A 16,763-nucleotide genomic window follows, 5' to 3' on the forward strand; every position below is an offset into this window, starting at 1 on the left:
AAAACGTATTTGGCTCGATTTGAGTTTAACGTTCACAGATGCTATGTTAGATCCAATCGATATCTATAACAGACTGTTAGCCGCACTGTTAATAAAAGTATCGATAGCTAAATCGCATGTCATCTAGAGAAGCTTGTCGCGAAACACAAAACAGAACGTGTTTTTTTTTGCAATAATTTCGAAGTTTGGTTTTTTATTTGTGCTGTATAAGTTTAAAGCTTACAATAATTGGTGTCCCATTGCAGGTAAGTGTCGGCGCACCAAATACAGCTCAGATATATAGTTAATTAATTTGTATAAGCAATTGCATAAATTGAACATTTAAGTGGTGAGCAGGACGCTATAGCGTCAGCTTTACATTTTATTATTGTACATATGTGTGTGTGAGTGTGTAGCAAAGCACGCGCAAGTTTACAGAGCGCTGTTAATTAATAACGCTTAAAAACGTAAAATATATTAAACTATGCAGTGTGTTTTCAAATTATGCGCAATGCTACATTTGTTTTGAACTCCAAGGCAACAAATTTGCCGGTAAACCGGTGCGCACGAATACATGCATTGTGCGCGCGACTCTTCAGGTACAAAGGCATTGTCTTTGTGTTGTGTGCGTGTCTGCACACACATATGCATAGATAGATATACATGTGTATATACACCGCACGTTTGTATATTCTGGGATTCTGCAAATCGCATTTCCCTTGCACAGCCAAATGTGCATGTGTATGTGTGCATCTGTGTTCGTGTGCAACCGAACGCTGAAACCAAACAAACAACAAAGGCCAATGTAAATAAATAAATGACGCGACTACGTTTGCACTCTGTAAAATTTGTGTATTTTGATAGTATCTTAAGAAAAATGATATTATTAAAAATTTTAACTTTAGTAATTTTTGATCGTAATTTGCTTGACAGGAGCACAATGAGCACAACTGATGATGGTATCAACTCGGACAGCCAATGTAGTCCCCAGCCACACGTTGCAGAGCGCCGACGCGGCTCCAAGGAAGTGGCCTTAGCTGGCTGGAATGGCAACTTTCCCAATCTGTTGTCGACGCACAGTCTGGAAAGTAACTCGGATGTCGAACAAACGGTTAGCATAAAATGAATTCATCCACTTATTATTTATTTATTTTTTTTTTTTTTGTTATTGTTATTTGGTGTGCAGCAATTACCGTTAGATTTAAAGTCCATTTGTGCAACAGGCCTGAGCGTTTTTCCACGCGAGACACCCAAGCAGCCACAATCGCCAGGATCGGAGCCTGCTGTTAATGCAAATGAAATGAGTCTAAGCGGAAAACCCAACGACAAACAGAACAACGAAAACAGTAGCTCAGCTTCAGCTCGGGCGCAAGCAGTGTCAATGGCAGCAAATGATTTTGACGCTTCGGTAAGTGCAAAGGGACGCTTAACTGACACTTCCTACTCAATTACTACTTTGCATCAGTTTAAGTTGAACGACATCATGGCCATGGAGGATGCCTCAAATGCTTCCACGAACTCCAACAGCGGCCGCTTGTCAGCGCGTTTGTCACGCAAACGCAGCTTAACTTCACCTTCACCCAGTGAGCCCGAGTGGTTGCCGCATTTTAAGCGTAACAGACGTTTGAATCAAACAGGTTCAGGTCGCTTGTTGCAACGCTCCCAGTCGCTATACATACCGCTAGAGGAAGAGCCAACGCGTCGCATAACACGCTCACAGAGTTTAATTCTTGCTGCAGCTCGGCAAGTCGCAGACGAGCGTTCCAGAAGCGCTAGCCTTTGCTTACCGCCCATGACGGCGCCAATGGCCTGGCCGCCTGTCAAGGCGACGCCCAATCGCAGTCGCAGTCGTTCCGTTGCGGCTGTAAAGTTGCCGGCAACCGATGAGTTCTATTGCCTGCCCTTTAAGTACGGCTGGAAGCGTGAGCTCGTGATGCGCAGTAGCGCAACGTCAAACCGTCAACGCTGTGATGTCATCTTCACATCGCCTGGGGGCAAAAAGTTGCGTTCACGCGAGGACATTATACCGCTGCTCGAGGGAGATCTGTGCATTGATAATTTCTGCTTTCAACGCCAGCTCCAACAAGTTGGCGAAAAATTTGAGACGCTGCGTCAGGCGCAACCCGCCACTATGCGTCGCAAGTCGCAGGCAGCCAACAAGCAGCTAGCAGCACCAACACCTGCGTTAACACCTGCGCCAGCACCAGCGCCAATGCCAACACCAGCGCCAATACAAACTACTTCAACTGGACCTGGACCTGCTGAGCTGTCTAGGCCGCTCAGTGCTACGCCTGCTACGTCCGCTACGCCCGTTGGCACAAGTTCGCCCTCGCCTGGCTTAGTATCGGGAAAGCGTGTACCCAAGCCCAAGGTACCCAAGGGCGCCAGTCCACCGCCTGAAGGCTGGACCCCCACCATGGCAGTTAAGGGCAATGCACGCGTGCTGGCCGCCAGCAATGGCAACGCCAGCAGCTCCAGCTCCACTGGCGGCAACAGCACACGCAAGCGCAAATCATCTAAGACACCGACAGCATCGCCTGGCGTCGTCGCCGCCGGACGCAGTGCAGCAGGCACAGAGAAGCCTATCATTTGTGTGAAATGCCAGCAGCTCAAGGACAAACAGCAAGCCTACCAGGTGGGCAGTGGCACTGCCAACAATTATATCTGCAAAGTAAGTTTTGCCACTCCTTCCACTCCACGCCTAACTAATAATTAACTTTCGACTTGCAGCGCTGTGTAAAGCCGCCGAATAACAAACTGCCGACTAAGATGGCACCGCTAACCAATGGCAACAGCGTTAAGAAGCCGGTTGAGCAGCAGCAGCAGCAGCAGCCCATCAAGCCAAAAAATGCCAATGCAAAGCGAAAGAGTGAGGAGCTGCAGAATGGAGATGTTGGCGGTCATCTGATAGAAATTGGTGGCCAAATTGAGCTGCCCGGTGCATTGCCTCCCGATCAATTACTAAGCGAAGACTCTGCCGCTGCCGCTGCCGCCGCCGCAGCTGCATTGGGTGCTGTGGGTACTAAGCGTGCTGCTCCTCGCAAACTTATTACGCCCAGGCCTCAGGAAGTAGTTGTCATCAATGGCCGCAAAGCGCTGTCCGTTGCCATTGATCCGCCGCGTCCACGTTATCAAGTGTGAGTCGCAACAGCAAGAACAACAAGAACAAGAACAAAATGAGCCTTAAATATGTTCGGTTTAGTTCCTAGTCGCAGGCTATATGCATTGAATCTATTATCTATATAGAAAGTTTTAACATTTTCTTTTGTTTTTTAGCATACCACGTGCAGCGGCTCTGGAACTCATGGAGAAACACTGTGCCAATGCGACTGCCAATTGCAAGCGCCACAACGAAAAGGATCGACTGCAAGGCTTGGTGGACACGCTGGCTGCGGGACATTTGAGCTGCCAGCTTATAACGGCAGTAATGAAAACACTTGACCTGCATGTAAGTCATCAAAATAGTTCATGCATAAGTCGCGTTACTCATGTTTTTTTCATGCTTGCCTTGCAGGATCGTGTGCGCATGTCGAGAGTGTGTGAAACTTGGGCCATGATTGGACGCGAGCGCAGCGTGTGGCGCACATTGCGCTTGCGCAATACACGCATCACCAATTGGATATTTTGTTTGCGCGATATGTCGCGCTATCGCACACGCGAGCTGGACATGATGGGTGTGCACATGGACAATCCCAAGCAGCGGCTGGAGGGCGATTTGCGTGTGCTTAAATCATTGCGCATCCTGCGCACGGACGCCACAGAGGCGGACTTTATACAGCTGGTGATTAAGCGCTTGCAGCGTCTGCTGGAACTGCGCACCACGTGCACCAGTCGCTCGCTAAGTCTTGCGCACCTGGATAAGCTGCAGGAGCTGCAAGTGCTGCGCATTCGCATGATGGATCCAAAGGCCAATTTGTTGTCGCTGCAGCCGCTGCAAAAGCTGCAGCATTTGCGTGAGCTGAGCCTGCGCGGCATAAGCAACATGATGCAGTGGGACTGGGTGCATTTGGAGTCATTGCCGCAGCTGGAGACATTGGTGCTGGGCTCCTGTCGTGGCATGAATACCAGCACATTTGGCGAACAAGTGCTGCCCAGTCTGAAGCGTTTGCGTAACTTGCGTCTGGAGAATCATCATACGGTACGCTCGTTTAGCATTACCGATATCATGCACGGCTTGGCCACCAGCCAGACTGTGCAGCGCCTGGAGCTGATCAATGTGAATGTGGATGCCGAATTTAGTCGCCAGCTAGGCGCCTGCAAATCTGTGCACGAGCTCTTGCTTATGCCCAATTATCACAATAACACCGCCTACATGATGCACTACATCATGCAGGCCATCAATGAGAACAGCGAACAGTTGCAGCTGCGCGTCTTCCGCCTGGGCCTCACCCTGCAGCTGCTGAGCGTAACGCGCGCCCTAGTCGTCAGCCTGGACAGAGATTGTGTGCCAGTTGCGCTGCCCATACCTGGTGTGCCCGAGAATGACATACTTAATGATTCGGAGGAACAGATTGCCTACCTGCCCGTCGACAGACTCGAGTCCATACTGCACCACATGATGCCGCAGGCCTGGCTAACGGTCGCCAAGGTGTCACAAAGCGAAACGACAAATCTAAAATTCCTGACTGCTGCCACAGCAGCTGGCGTCAATGAGAATGTTGCAGCCGCAGCTGGACAAGGCAGCAATGCGCCGAAGTCAGCTTCGGTTTAATTTTATCTATATATAAAATATATATTTAGTAACTCTAACCTATAAAGGCGCATCAGGGAATTTGTGGGCGTGCCTGTTGCGCCCAGCTGTTCTTTGAGAGAATAGAGACTGAGTCTTCATCATCATCATTACCATCACAAACAGAAACACAAACATACACAGACGACACACATACACACACACACACACACACAAGTATTGGGAGTAATAGCTGTAAAAAGTTGTATTTAAAACACTTGTGCAGACATAATATATTAAGCGTATATTAATTATTGTTCTTTTACAAAATCACAAGCTAAAGTATATAATAATACAATTAAGTGTATATTCAACCATCTTAAAAATTATTTTCTTAATCTAACGTATAGTTGTACTATATACATGTAGTATATGTAAAATCAAACTTGTGAGAATCAAACTGGTATGAATTTTTTCCAAACTAAGCTAAGTTTTTATATAAAATGCATGCATGTAATGAAAAGAGGATTTTAACTTTAACTTTAGTCTACAACTATAAAATATAAAGCGTTCTAAACGCAGCATAAACTGCACCTAACCCTCAGTGAGCATATTTTTGTACCCTTTTTGCTAATAAACCAATATAAGTTGACTTTAATCGAAGAACGTACAAATCATTCGCAGAAATAATATACAACGACTAATTGTATTTAAAATAAAAAACATTAGCAGCACGCCCAAATTGTTTTTCTACTTCCAGAGCAGCTTACCTAACAAACTATATACATATAAAATATAATAATAAAACATAGAGTTTGCTTTGTTATAAAACATAAATGTTTATTTAAAAATATTGCATATAAAAAACTATTAAGTGAATACAAAATGTACATACATACAAAATTCCTTTTTCTTTTTAAATGCTTGTCTTTCAATTCACATATTGTTGTATATAGAGTTGCATTAAAATATATATATAAACTGTTAAGTAAATACAAAATGTACATACAAAATTATGTTTTGTTCAAAATACTTGTCTTTGAATATTTGTGCATTAAAAAATATATGTATACGTTATATTTTTGTTTGCAGTTCAGTTAAATTTGAATTTTAGTTGCCAAGTAAATAAATAAATAGTCAGCACTCTTGAACTTAAAACTAGGACTACAGTAGTTAAACTAAGTGCATTTTTTTAAATACTTATGAAAAGCGTTCCAAAGGCAAGCGGTACACGGTGAATACACATGTTGAAAAGAGATGCAGAGAGTGGAAGAGAGAGAGAGAGAGACAGAGGTAGTTAAATAGAGAGAGAGGAGCGACAATGCTGCTGACTACAAGCTAGATTAACATTTATAAATATGATTGGTATCAAAAATAAAGCTTGCATGCATATGTAAATACATTACATATATGTATGTATATATATATATAAATGTATTTACTTATGTACTGCAGCTAATGGCCTAGTTCAAGTGCACTTTGGGACATGCGCACATAGACAACAACCTGAGGCTTAAATATAGACTTAGATTTAGGCTATGCGCAGCAGCTTAAAGCTAATTTGTTGTGATTGTTCTCCAGGCGCCGCATCCGCATCCGCATCCGCATTCATTCAATTGTACTCGGCCTTGGGAAAATAGTCGGGCACAAAGACGTGTATGATGATGCCGGTGGTCATGAGCGCAAAATAAAAGATGACCGCCACCCACCAGAGTATGCGCTCCCAGCGACGCACCTCGAGATTGCGCAGCACACCAATGCCCACTAGCAGGCCAGCAATAGCTCCAGACAAGTGCGCCACATAGCCAATCTGATCGTGCTGATCGGTTAGATGGCGATATATCGATGTGCCCAGATCGGTGAAGCAGAACACCAAGAATGCCAGCAGCTGTACGATGGCGTATTCCATTTCGGAATAGTTCTGCAATGCAAATCAGTTATCGAATCAGTCAGTTATCATTATCCATTAGTTATCTCATCTACTTACCATAATGATGGTGGCAATGTGTGCTGTGATTAGCGCATAGACGCCGCCCGAGGCGCCAGCTAAAAAGATACGCGGGCTGGTCAGCGAGGTGCCCATGGAGCCGGCCAAGACGCCAGCCAAATAGACCAAAGCCACACGCCACCAATGATGCACCAGCTCCAGAGCAATGCCTAGGAATATCTGTATAATCAAGTTCATCATCAAATGCATAATGCCCACATGGACAAACATGTAGCTAACAAAGCGCCAGGACTCGTAACGCTTGTAGGGATTATAGATAAACAACGTGGCCGCTGGACCATTGGTGCTCTCGCCCAGACGCTGATTGTGGTTCGGATCATCTCTGCAAAGAAATAAAAAACAAAACATTAACATTGGCGGCATGGATTATTAAAGTTAATGCTATAGCTCACTGAAAATAGATCACATCCACTAGAAACATAATAATCTCAATGATCGAGAATATAACCATGGTCAGTGGTGGCGGGCACATGGACATCTGCTTCTCATAGGCACCATCCGGTTCGTCTCCCTCGAGCGGCTTCGGTGGTGGCACCACATAGCGACAGTATCTGGTCAATAGATTGCGTATCATCCACTTGTGATGCAGCGACATGGTATAGAACTCCTCAAAGTCCAGCTGCCCATTGTTGTCCGCATCGCCGCGTCGCAAAATCTGCTCCGCAATATACGCCGGAATGTCACGGCAATAGCCCGTGGAGATTAGCTCCTTCAACTCGTGTGTGCTGATCGCTCCGTCTCCGTCTGAATCATGCTGCAATAGAAGAGGTAAGAAAACTTTAATCAAAATAACATATAAATATACTATTTTATTCTTATATTCAATAGATACAGAAATTTTGAGAAATGTATCTTAGCATAATCCATAATGCAGTTTAGAATATATTTAGTTTATATTGGTAAGGGGGGTTAAACTATTTATTGCTAAAATTGTTCATCCTCAACAGTTTTGTGTTAAATTGAATTAAATAAGTTTATTTGAATACTATTTTTTGTAGCTACAATTCTTTACAACAATAGCAGCCTTTGTTGTTTTGATTTGATTTGCCAAATATTGTTTTTAAAATTTGACTGGCTTTACATCTCGGACTGCTCTTTCTCTACTTTTCTCCGGGTCTAAAAATTTCCAATTGACTTCCACAGCATGTCGCAGTTGTTGCAAGCGAGCAGGAGCTGGCTGTACTGGCTGCTGGGCCAGCAGTATGAGCAGTGCAACTGCGATCTATACGAGGAGGAGGGCTACGAGCAACTATCCTCGGGCATGGGCACCGTCATTGCCATACTGATGTCTCTGGTGGGACTGATAATCGGCACCAATCTTCTTGCCCATCGCATTGACCAAACGGGCCGTACGCCGAGATCGCAGCTGCAGCTGCAGACGCAGCCTCAGCCGCAGCCGCTCCAGCAACCTAAACTAAGTCGCAGCAAATTGGAGCAATCGATGCCACCAGCGCCCGATGTTTGGAACGACGTTTTGCCGCTTAGCGATGCGGAGGAGCAGGAGCTGTTGCAGCAACAAAAACAAAAGCAACAATCATCGCAGCAGCAGCAGCTCAATTTGGTGGAACGAGTGCGCGGCATTTATCACGATGCGTCCAGTGACCATGAGGAGTAAGAGTGAGGCAGGCAATCAGCACATCAGTAAAAATTAACACACAATTCTAGCACAAAATTGTAATAAATGCCAAATATAAAAATAAAAGTTGTTTGTGTTGTTGCAAGTTGCAGGCGGCAACACCAAAAGCAGCAAGTTGCATAAGCAAACTGCAATACAGTTGAAATGCCTTTTTGGGCAGTTGTCAGTCAATTGGCCAACAGCTGACCATTAAAGGAGTCCTAAGCTCATATACTATATACAAAGCCTGAGGCTAAGCTATGAATGAATTATTTATTCTATGATATAAGCTACAAGTTTGCATTTTAAATAGTCTCTAACGCTTAAGATTGGTTTATATTTGCTATAAATGTAATTTAGAAATTATATTGACCATAATAAGTGCAACATGTTTGCGATACACAAACAACACGTGAAGAAAAACAAAAAACAACTGCAAGCCATTTAAACATTTAAGTCTAATCAAAGTCAACTTTAATTATGACTAATTTAAAATGCAGAGACAGAAATAAACATTAGCAACATTTGCTTTAAGTGAATGAGCAATTCGACAGCAAACTCAAAGCTGATAAAGATTATCTGCCATGCCGAACATAAAATAGAAATTACAGCTGTAAGTGCTTATATATTTATAAACAATAGGCAAGTAAAATAATGAGCCGTAGGCTATAAACAATTTAAAGTTTACTCATAGCCAAATGCAGTTGCCATGTACAAATGCACATACATATATTACAGATATATATTAATGTAAACATGTACATATATATGCACGACCATGAATAGTTTGACGCTAGCTTTCGATAAGATTATTTAGCAATTTTTTGTTTTAGATACCGAGGGCAACAACTAAGAGCGCGAGAGCGAGAGAGCGCACTGACTAAGCTAGAAATGTTAATTATTAGAACAGAGAGCGAGATGTTTACATATCGTTGGAACTAAAACTGGTTAAGAAATGTGATGAAATGCAATTGTGTCTGTCGTCTCGGTTGCCAAGAGGCCAATGAACGAAAATGTGCCGGCAAAAAATAAAGAAAGAGCGAAAGATAAAGCAAAGCAGGGAATATACATAAACATGTATGTATGAATGTATGTATATAAAACTAATACGAATTGGTATATTAGCAAAAAAATGATGGGCGGGGGGAATCGAAACACAAACAAACAATGAGAGCTGTTGTGTATTTTTTTTTTATGTTTATGTCTGTGTGAGTAGCGCAACAACAATTACGTGCAAGTGACTAACATATCATAGTGAACCACACAATAACAACAAGTAGGAATTCTTTAAGAAATTTACAACCGGTTCTTTTGCTTTCGTTAAATATTCTCACATGATAATATTGTTGTTGTTGCAATTTTAAGCAAACCCTAAATTAATTTGATCAGCACACAGCCGCTGGGAGCTGCGATAAATGTCTAAAACGTGAGCGCCAAAGAGAAAGAAGAAGCAGCAGAACAGCCTGCCAAGCTGAGACAAGGCAAAGAGCGTGCGAGTGCTTGGGTGGGGGTCACCCCTAAGTCAATGATAAATGTCGCGCAGCCGCATAAAAATAGCAGCCAGCAATTGCATATTTCTGCATGAGTCACAAGTCAAGAGCGAAGAACAGCGCTCGGCGCAGCATGCTCAACTTTCACCAAGGGCAAGAGCATGGGCAGGGGCAGAGGCAAGGGCGTGGCTATAAGCAAATTCATTCATGCATAATTCTCTTGCCAAGAACTTGACTCGTGTGCGAGCGAGTGCGAGCGATATATTGCTTGCTTACCTTATCGAATATTTCACGCATTTTAATGCGATCCTCCGGCTCTCCTTGTCCATTCATCTGATTAAGTGGTATCTCCTCCATGTCTATAGTATCCTGTCGCAGTGTTTGCGGCCTTGTTGGCGTGCGTCGTTCCACTGGTATATTCGGATAGAGTCCATTCTCCACATCGCGCTGGTGTTGCTGCTGCAATTGCTGCGCAGGTGATTGGCTTTGTTGCCGCGTTACCGTCTTTGCAGGCATATTCGTGTCTATTCTTCTTTTTTCAAATAAATTCTTTCTTTCTTTCTTTCTTATTTCTTATAGATCGCAGGTTTGCGTTTCGTTCAATACTCAAGCCGTTATTTGTTAGCTGATTATAGAGCGATGCGACTCATGCTTCGCGGCTTAACTGCTCCGATAAGATTACAATTTTGGCCTAAACAGCACAAGAAATTGCAATAGATTTTCGCAAACAATAAAAAAAAAACCACAAAAATAGCACAGTTGTTCACACAATAAATATAAATAATTGAATGATACGGCCGCAATCGCAAAATGCGAGCAGGGGTTTTACTTAAAACGCGCAAACAATTTGTTTGCCAAACACACAAACTAAACGCAACCGCGACACCTGAACAACAACAACTTGTAATTTATTCTGACCAGGCTGTGGATGACAGTGTGTTGCTCGCAATGGCAGGCTAATAATATTTAAAATTATAATATCAATTTGTATACAAGTTACATAAAGGTTTATAAAAATTTAATTGCTTTGACTAGCAATAGTTTATAAAATGTATTATTTTGAAAGTTAAATCAACTATCATCTTATTGCGCTTAACAGCATATGTTAGTTTTTGCTGCTGTTATGGCTCATTGGGGCACTGTTACAGCAGTGTTCAAAATATACGTTATAATTGTGCGTTTGTTAATCAATAATTATTAAAATGTAGTGTTGGAAGTGAGGCAACGTACATGTTTAAAGCTTTAAGTTAGTTAGTGATAAAAGCTCGCTGCTGATTGAATTCGTTGAGTGAGTTCGGCTTACGTTCAGCAGCTGATGCAAAGCTTTGTCCTGTTGTCCACTGGCTGTTAGAGTATGTAGCAAGCTTTCCAAGAGAGCAAGACGTGGATGATAATGGTTGTGGTGGTGGTGGTGTTCAAAATTGTTGCAGTGCCCGTAGCCAGCTGCTAGCGGCTGCAGAGTTTAAGTTATTTTTGTTTTGTTAATAATAAGTAAGGGTTGCTGAAATAACGTTAAAGCATTCACAACCAGATACATAACAAATAAAAATTCACAAGTGCAATATAATTCTGCAAGGAAAACAAAAAACTAAGCACACATATCAGCGCAAGCACACTCACGCACACGCACACATATACATGCAAATTTACACATACATATGTATATAGCGTGTGCTTAAAAGAAAAAATAAATTCGGTTGTGTGATAAACATAGGCGCTATAAAATACCTGTACACACTCACACACACACACACGCACACAGCTACGGCATGGAGGCATGATTGTCGCCATGTAATTTTCACTTTGAGCAACAAGAGCAACGAACAGCAACAACAACAAGCAGAACTTGCTTAACATGGCACTGGAGCACAGTTTTCTGGGCACATGGGAGGTGAGCTTTGAGACACACGCATAAATAAATAATATATTCAATGGACTGCATGTGAAATGTTCCTTGTTTTTTCATATGTACAAACAGATTGTCTCCTGTACGTTCGAGGGAAAACCCGAAATTTCTGGACTGGAAGGGTAAGTTGGTTGGAAGCGTAAGCCATTACAAGTGTGTTCTCTCTATCTCTCTCGCTTTGTTTGATTGCAGCATTAAATTTCGCTTGGATGATACTAGCGATATAACCTGGTATAATGATCTGGTTAGTCCACTTCCTGAAACAAAAGACTGCGGCACTTGCTGTGACTCGGCAAGTGTTTTATTTAGCTGTGAGACTTTCGATGTGCACGAAGCCAATCCGCGCCTTATCTTTGGCGCCTTCGCCGGGCATAGCATCGAGTTTAGCGTGAGTAACCAAAAACATACGCATTTGGATTATGTAGTAATCACTGATATGACTGAACCACTTGCAGACAAACACGCTGCTGCCGACTGACACGCTTGTGCTTAGCTGCGAGAACTGGTATGCGGTGGAATGCAAGCGGCTGCAGGATGGCCAGGCAGCCGGCCAGGAGCGCCAGTTTAGCTTTGGCGAGGCACTGCAGGATGCCTACTTCAGCGATGTGGTTGTCATGAGCGCCAGCGGCATGGAATATGCGCTGCACGCCTCCATCTTGCGGCTCAACGGCTTCGACTGCAGCATGTGTGTCAACAGCGGCGCTGCCATGACCTTGGCTACGCCACCGCGCAAGCCCAAGAGCAATCAAGGCGGCAGTGCCATACGCATATCTGTGGCGCCGGTGGGCATTGTTGCTGCTGCTGCCGATGAGCTGGAGCAGCAGCAGCAGCAGCAGCAGCATCAGCTGCGGCCACGTCACAATTTATCGCCCATTTACTTGCAACCTCCGTGCGAATTAAGCCCTGGCACAATAACAACAATAGCAACAGCGCCCGGTGGCTTGGGTGGAGTGCGTCTGCATCAGCTTAGCAGCAGCTTCAATTGCCTGAGCAATGGCAATACTCAGGATGCCAACAATGGTGAAGGCAAGGGCCTGCTTAGCGTCGATGGTGGCATGCGCCGCTTTCCGCCCACCTCGCACTCGGACTCGCATCTGGAAACCACTCAGCTGCATTGCGAGAATATTTTCAACTTTTGCCAAGATCTCATGCTGCAACCAATCGCCTCGCCGGTGCATCCCACTGTTGGCATATCCATTTGCAGCACACGGCGACCACCACTGTCGCCTTATCGTGCGCGCAGCCCGTCGCCATTTCCCAGCTCCATGGATACGCCGCCATCGTCACCGCTGACGCCAGTTGGTGTGCTCTACAATCTACCCACGTTCCTGCTCAGTCCCATACTCCACTGGCTCTACACAGAGTCGCTGATGCCCGAACTGGACGAGGACATCTGCGAGAAGCTCATCAACTTTGCCGAAACGCAACCATCGCTGACGAAGCTCGTCGAGCCCACACGCAAGTATCTGCGGCTGATGCGGCTCAAGAAATGTGAGCACAAAATATATCATAAAAAAAAGAGTATTGTTTATAATATAATAATGCAATTTTAGTTGTCATCAATGTCACAATGGATCTGCATGGCATACTCAATCGCGTGCTGCAGCGCATCGATCCGCTCAGCATCTCGCATCAGCCCGCACTGCTCTATGCCACTTTTCAGGATGCGTTGCGTGAATGCGCCATCGGTAAGCGACAGTTGTCATTCAATTTAATATGCATATAAATATTTTAAAATATTTTCCAGGCTGCGCCAAGGTTCTGCAGTTTTGCAACATTTTCATTAAGGATGCCACGCATCTGGCGCGATATCAAAAGAACGAGATTATCAAATATATACGCACCAGGATACCGATCTTTATGACGCAAGTGCAGCAGCTGCTGCGCAATGTGCTTGGCGTCTTTGTAAGTCTAAACAATGATGAGAAGGCCGAGCTGGTCACCTATCTTGTACCTGAGGTAAGCCAAGCGCAGCCAAGCGAAATTCAATTTCTAAACTAAATGCATTCTACTTTGCTTCGCTTAGATTGAATCTACTTTATTGATTTTAACCGCTGTGATAGAGGAAATCAAAAACTCATTGGAATCAATGTGCAAAGTAAGTTGACAAATTGAACATTAAACTGAATAAAAAACTTCAAGCTTTGCTTGTGCAATTTAGTGCATAATTTTGAATTAAACTTTATATTTTTGTTGCAGGATTTGAAATGCTCACACTTGGACCTGTCGATGCAGCAACAGCAAACGGATGATGCCATTGCTATGCAGCTGCAATATGGAGATAGCGGTGTGTTGTCACCACGACCACGGCGTGGACCACCGATTGGCCTGGCGCTCTACGACAGTCCGGGCGAGAATCAACGCATTAACTCGGCGGAAAATGATCTCAAGTTTGTGCTCTATATGTATGAAGTGCGCAAGATGCGCGATATATATGGCCGCATAGCAGCTGCGCTGGAAATCATTAAGGATAAGAAGTGAGTGCAGCAGTAATATATATAATTATAGATTATAAAAAACATACTTTGAATTTAACATTTTAACTTTTTGTTCAACTGCCTTAGGAGCACATTCTGTGAAATGGACTTTCTTAGCAAACGCAGCACTATCAATCAAAATCTAGAACAGCTGATTGTGGATATACCCGCTTATATATTTATTATGGAGAACTTATCGGACCGCCTGGACGATAAGCTTGGCTGGAAGGAGTTTAAATTCTGCTTTAAGCTTGCCACCAGCCAAATTGTAAGTACAAATGTGCACCCCAAATGTGAATGAAATGAAATTAAACGTATGCGCATATAGAATGGCGTTATAGTCAAACTGTTGGATCATAAGACGGCATTGGGCGCTGCCATACAGCAGATATGCAAACTGGTGCGCAAATATGAGTTTACGCAGTCAATTATGGAGCTGGGGCTGCTGGAGAGCTGCAATCAGCTGGAGCACGACATGAAGCTGGCCGATCATGAGAACAATATGGATATGGGGCTCAAGGATATGGACGGCAGATCAATGGAGCGCAATGCGTACTTCGATTATAATAATATTAAGGTAAGGCTCTGCTTACTTAAATAACAAATGCCATATATATTCGGGAAGTGGTGGGTGGGTGGTATGGGTAGTGGGTAGTAAGTAGTGTATATGGTATTTGTTATTTAATGTCGCGTCTATATCTTTGTTTTTCAGCTCAACTTGGTGCGTCATTTATGCGAGCCACCCATTGCTGCAAACAGTTGCCTATCGAAGAACGCCTTGCGGCTGCTGCACTCGGCCCAGCTGGCCGACATGGAGTTTGAGGTGCATACCTATGCGCCCTCGCCCACGCCCACGCCTGCGCAGACGCCGACGCTGACGCTGGATGATGGTGGTGGACCTACCACCACCGTCAAGTTGCAAGTACATAACTTCAAGGCGCACCGCGTCATAGTTGCCGCCCGCTGCGAATGGTTCAAGAAGGCGCTCATGTCCGGCATGCAGGAGTCGATAAATAGAAAAGTGATTATAACCGATACTACGCCCGTTATATTTCGTCGTCTATTGTTGTATCTCTATGGTGCGCCCATTGATCGCACTGTGGGTGCCGAGCAGATCTGTGAGCTAATGCTGCTGGCCGATCGCTACTCCATTGATGATCTCAAGGTGCGTTTTGCCTAGCAATTTATATAATTCTTTATAATTTGTTTGTTTGCTCATAGGAGCTGTGCGAGAATACGCTGAATGCTTTAATTGATGAGGACTCTGTCGTCTGTCTGCTGGGCATTGCCGATCGCTACATGGCCACTGCACTCAAGTCCAATTGTCTGTCGTTTCTGTCGCAGCACTCACAGCTGACCAAGTGTGAAATGTTTAAGAAGCTGCCGCAAAGTTTACAGGTAAATTCGCTTACAGCTTTTGCTTGTTTGTTGTTATGATTTTGTTGTTACTGTTGCTGCAGCTGGAAGTGATGGACCTGATACACTGGTTTGGCCGCGTCTCAGAGCCTTGGAACGACCGCAGCTCGCGTCACAGCCTGAAGAGCCCCTCCAAGCCGCGCTCGAGATCTCGCAAGTCCTCGCCCTCCTACATGTGACGTCAGGCAAGTGCCAGCGAATTGTCAAATTGCGCAAATTTCCTGACAGCAAATAGAAATTGAAGTGAACGAATTACAAATTGTATGCCCTATAATAAAAATAGTTCTCATGCATAAAAACATAACATTTAGGTCAAATAATATATATCTATGTATCGTTTATTATACGTATGATATTTATTGTCGCAAATGAATTGTAAAACGTTTTTGAATATTTAAATGTTTATTAATAGCGTAACGTAACGTAACATTAACATACGTCATATTCCTGTAACGTCATATGCATCAATTTATTTCCAGACTCTCTTTGATCTCTCTTGAATTACTATGAACATACAAATAGCTGAACAATTATGAATGAATGCTAGGTTAATGTTGTTGTCATATATTTTTAATTTTTTCATAATAAAAGTGAATAAATTCATCATGTTGATGCAGAGCAGCTTTGTTGGTATTGCAATATTTTATTAATGAATCGAATGTTTGGGAAAAATAAATATAAAATTTGAAGGGTTTAAAAATCAAATTGGAAATTTAGTAATTCGAACTATAAATTGCTGTTGCGAGCTCAAGTAAATTTATATATTCAAATTTTGTTATATTTATTATGAACAAGCAAAGGGCTTGCACACGCATGCAAGCATATGTGTGTGTGTGCGTGGGTGGGCATGCATATGCATAAGTGTATGTACTCTGAGGCTTTTTTTGCATATGAGGAGCGCAAACAAATGGCAATACTTTCTCGATTTAAACTGTTGGAGCATTGCAATCACATATACATATGTATGTGTGTGTGTGTGTATACATATGTGCATGTATATATAGTGTACTTTATGTATATATACACAGAGACGTGCATTAAGAACGCACACAGATTTGAATTCGTGGAAATTTAGCTGTATGGCCGCCACGCGAGTCGTAAAGCTAAGCGAAAAGTTTGCGAGAGCGAGAGAGCGCGTCAAAGAGATAAGAGCGGCGAGGCAACAACAATAACAGGAATATTCATTCATGCTGGTGGAGCAAA

At 43.6% G+C, this 16,763-nt stretch overlaps 3 protein-coding genes across 4 annotated transcripts; 2 read left to right on the top strand and 1 right to left on the bottom strand.

The window, feature by feature from the left end:
- The first annotated feature begins 159 nt into the window (after positions 1 to 159).
- Positions 160 to 4,978, top strand: LOC108607229. Its single transcript, XM_017997906.1, has 7 exons — positions 160 to 245; positions 913 to 1,090; positions 1,166 to 1,387; positions 1,445 to 2,650; positions 2,710 to 3,116; positions 3,256 to 3,427; positions 3,494 to 4,978. Exons 2-7 carry the CDS (start codon positions 920 to 922, stop codon positions 4,688 to 4,690), a joined length of 3,375 nt encoding a protein of 1,124 aa, XP_017853395.1. The 5' UTR covers positions 160 to 245; positions 913 to 919; the 3' UTR covers positions 4,691 to 4,978.
- Positions 4,979 to 5,712: 734 nt separating this feature from the next.
- On the bottom strand, positions 5,713 to 10,689 carry LOC108607258 (protein rhomboid). 2 transcript variants are annotated; one of them, XM_017997943.2, is made up of 4 exons: positions 10,038 to 10,689; positions 7,049 to 7,410; positions 6,636 to 6,978; positions 5,713 to 6,569 (listed from the first exon to the last, which is right to left on the bottom strand). In XM_017997943.2, the coding sequence occupies exons 1-4, from the start codon at positions 10,275 to 10,277 to the stop codon at positions 6,261 to 6,263; spliced, it is 1,254 nt and encodes a 417-aa protein (XP_017853432.1). In that variant the 5' UTR covers positions 10,278 to 10,689; the 3' UTR covers positions 5,713 to 6,260. The 2 variants fall into 2 exon arrangements, with proteins under 2 accessions (XP_017853432.1, XP_017853433.1); XM_017997944.1 differs by lacking the exon at positions 10,038 to 10,689 and adding an exon at positions 7,489 to 7,561 and having other exon boundaries at positions 7,049 to 7,433.
- A 576-nt stretch (positions 10,690 to 11,265) lies between these two features.
- On the top strand, positions 11,266 to 16,142 carry LOC108605584. The gene is made up of 13 exons (XM_017995355.1): positions 11,266 to 11,652; positions 11,740 to 11,789; positions 11,860 to 12,055; positions 12,123 to 13,158; positions 13,221 to 13,355; positions 13,415 to 13,626; positions 13,694 to 13,765; positions 13,867 to 14,144; positions 14,232 to 14,412; positions 14,473 to 14,721; positions 14,857 to 15,309; positions 15,366 to 15,542; positions 15,605 to 16,142. The coding sequence occupies exons 1-13, from the start codon at positions 11,617 to 11,619 to the stop codon at positions 15,737 to 15,739; spliced, it is 3,210 nt and encodes a 1,069-aa protein (XP_017850844.1). The 5' UTR covers positions 11,266 to 11,616; the 3' UTR covers positions 15,740 to 16,142.
- Positions 16,143 to 16,763: the final 621 nt, after the last annotated feature.

Source organism: Drosophila busckii, chromosome X (genome assembly GCF_011750605.1).
Source record: "Drosophila busckii strain San Diego stock center, stock number 13000-0081.31 chromosome X, ASM1175060v1, whole genome shotgun sequence".
Lineage (NCBI taxonomy): Eukaryota > Metazoa > Arthropoda > Insecta > Diptera > Drosophilidae > Drosophila > Drosophila busckii.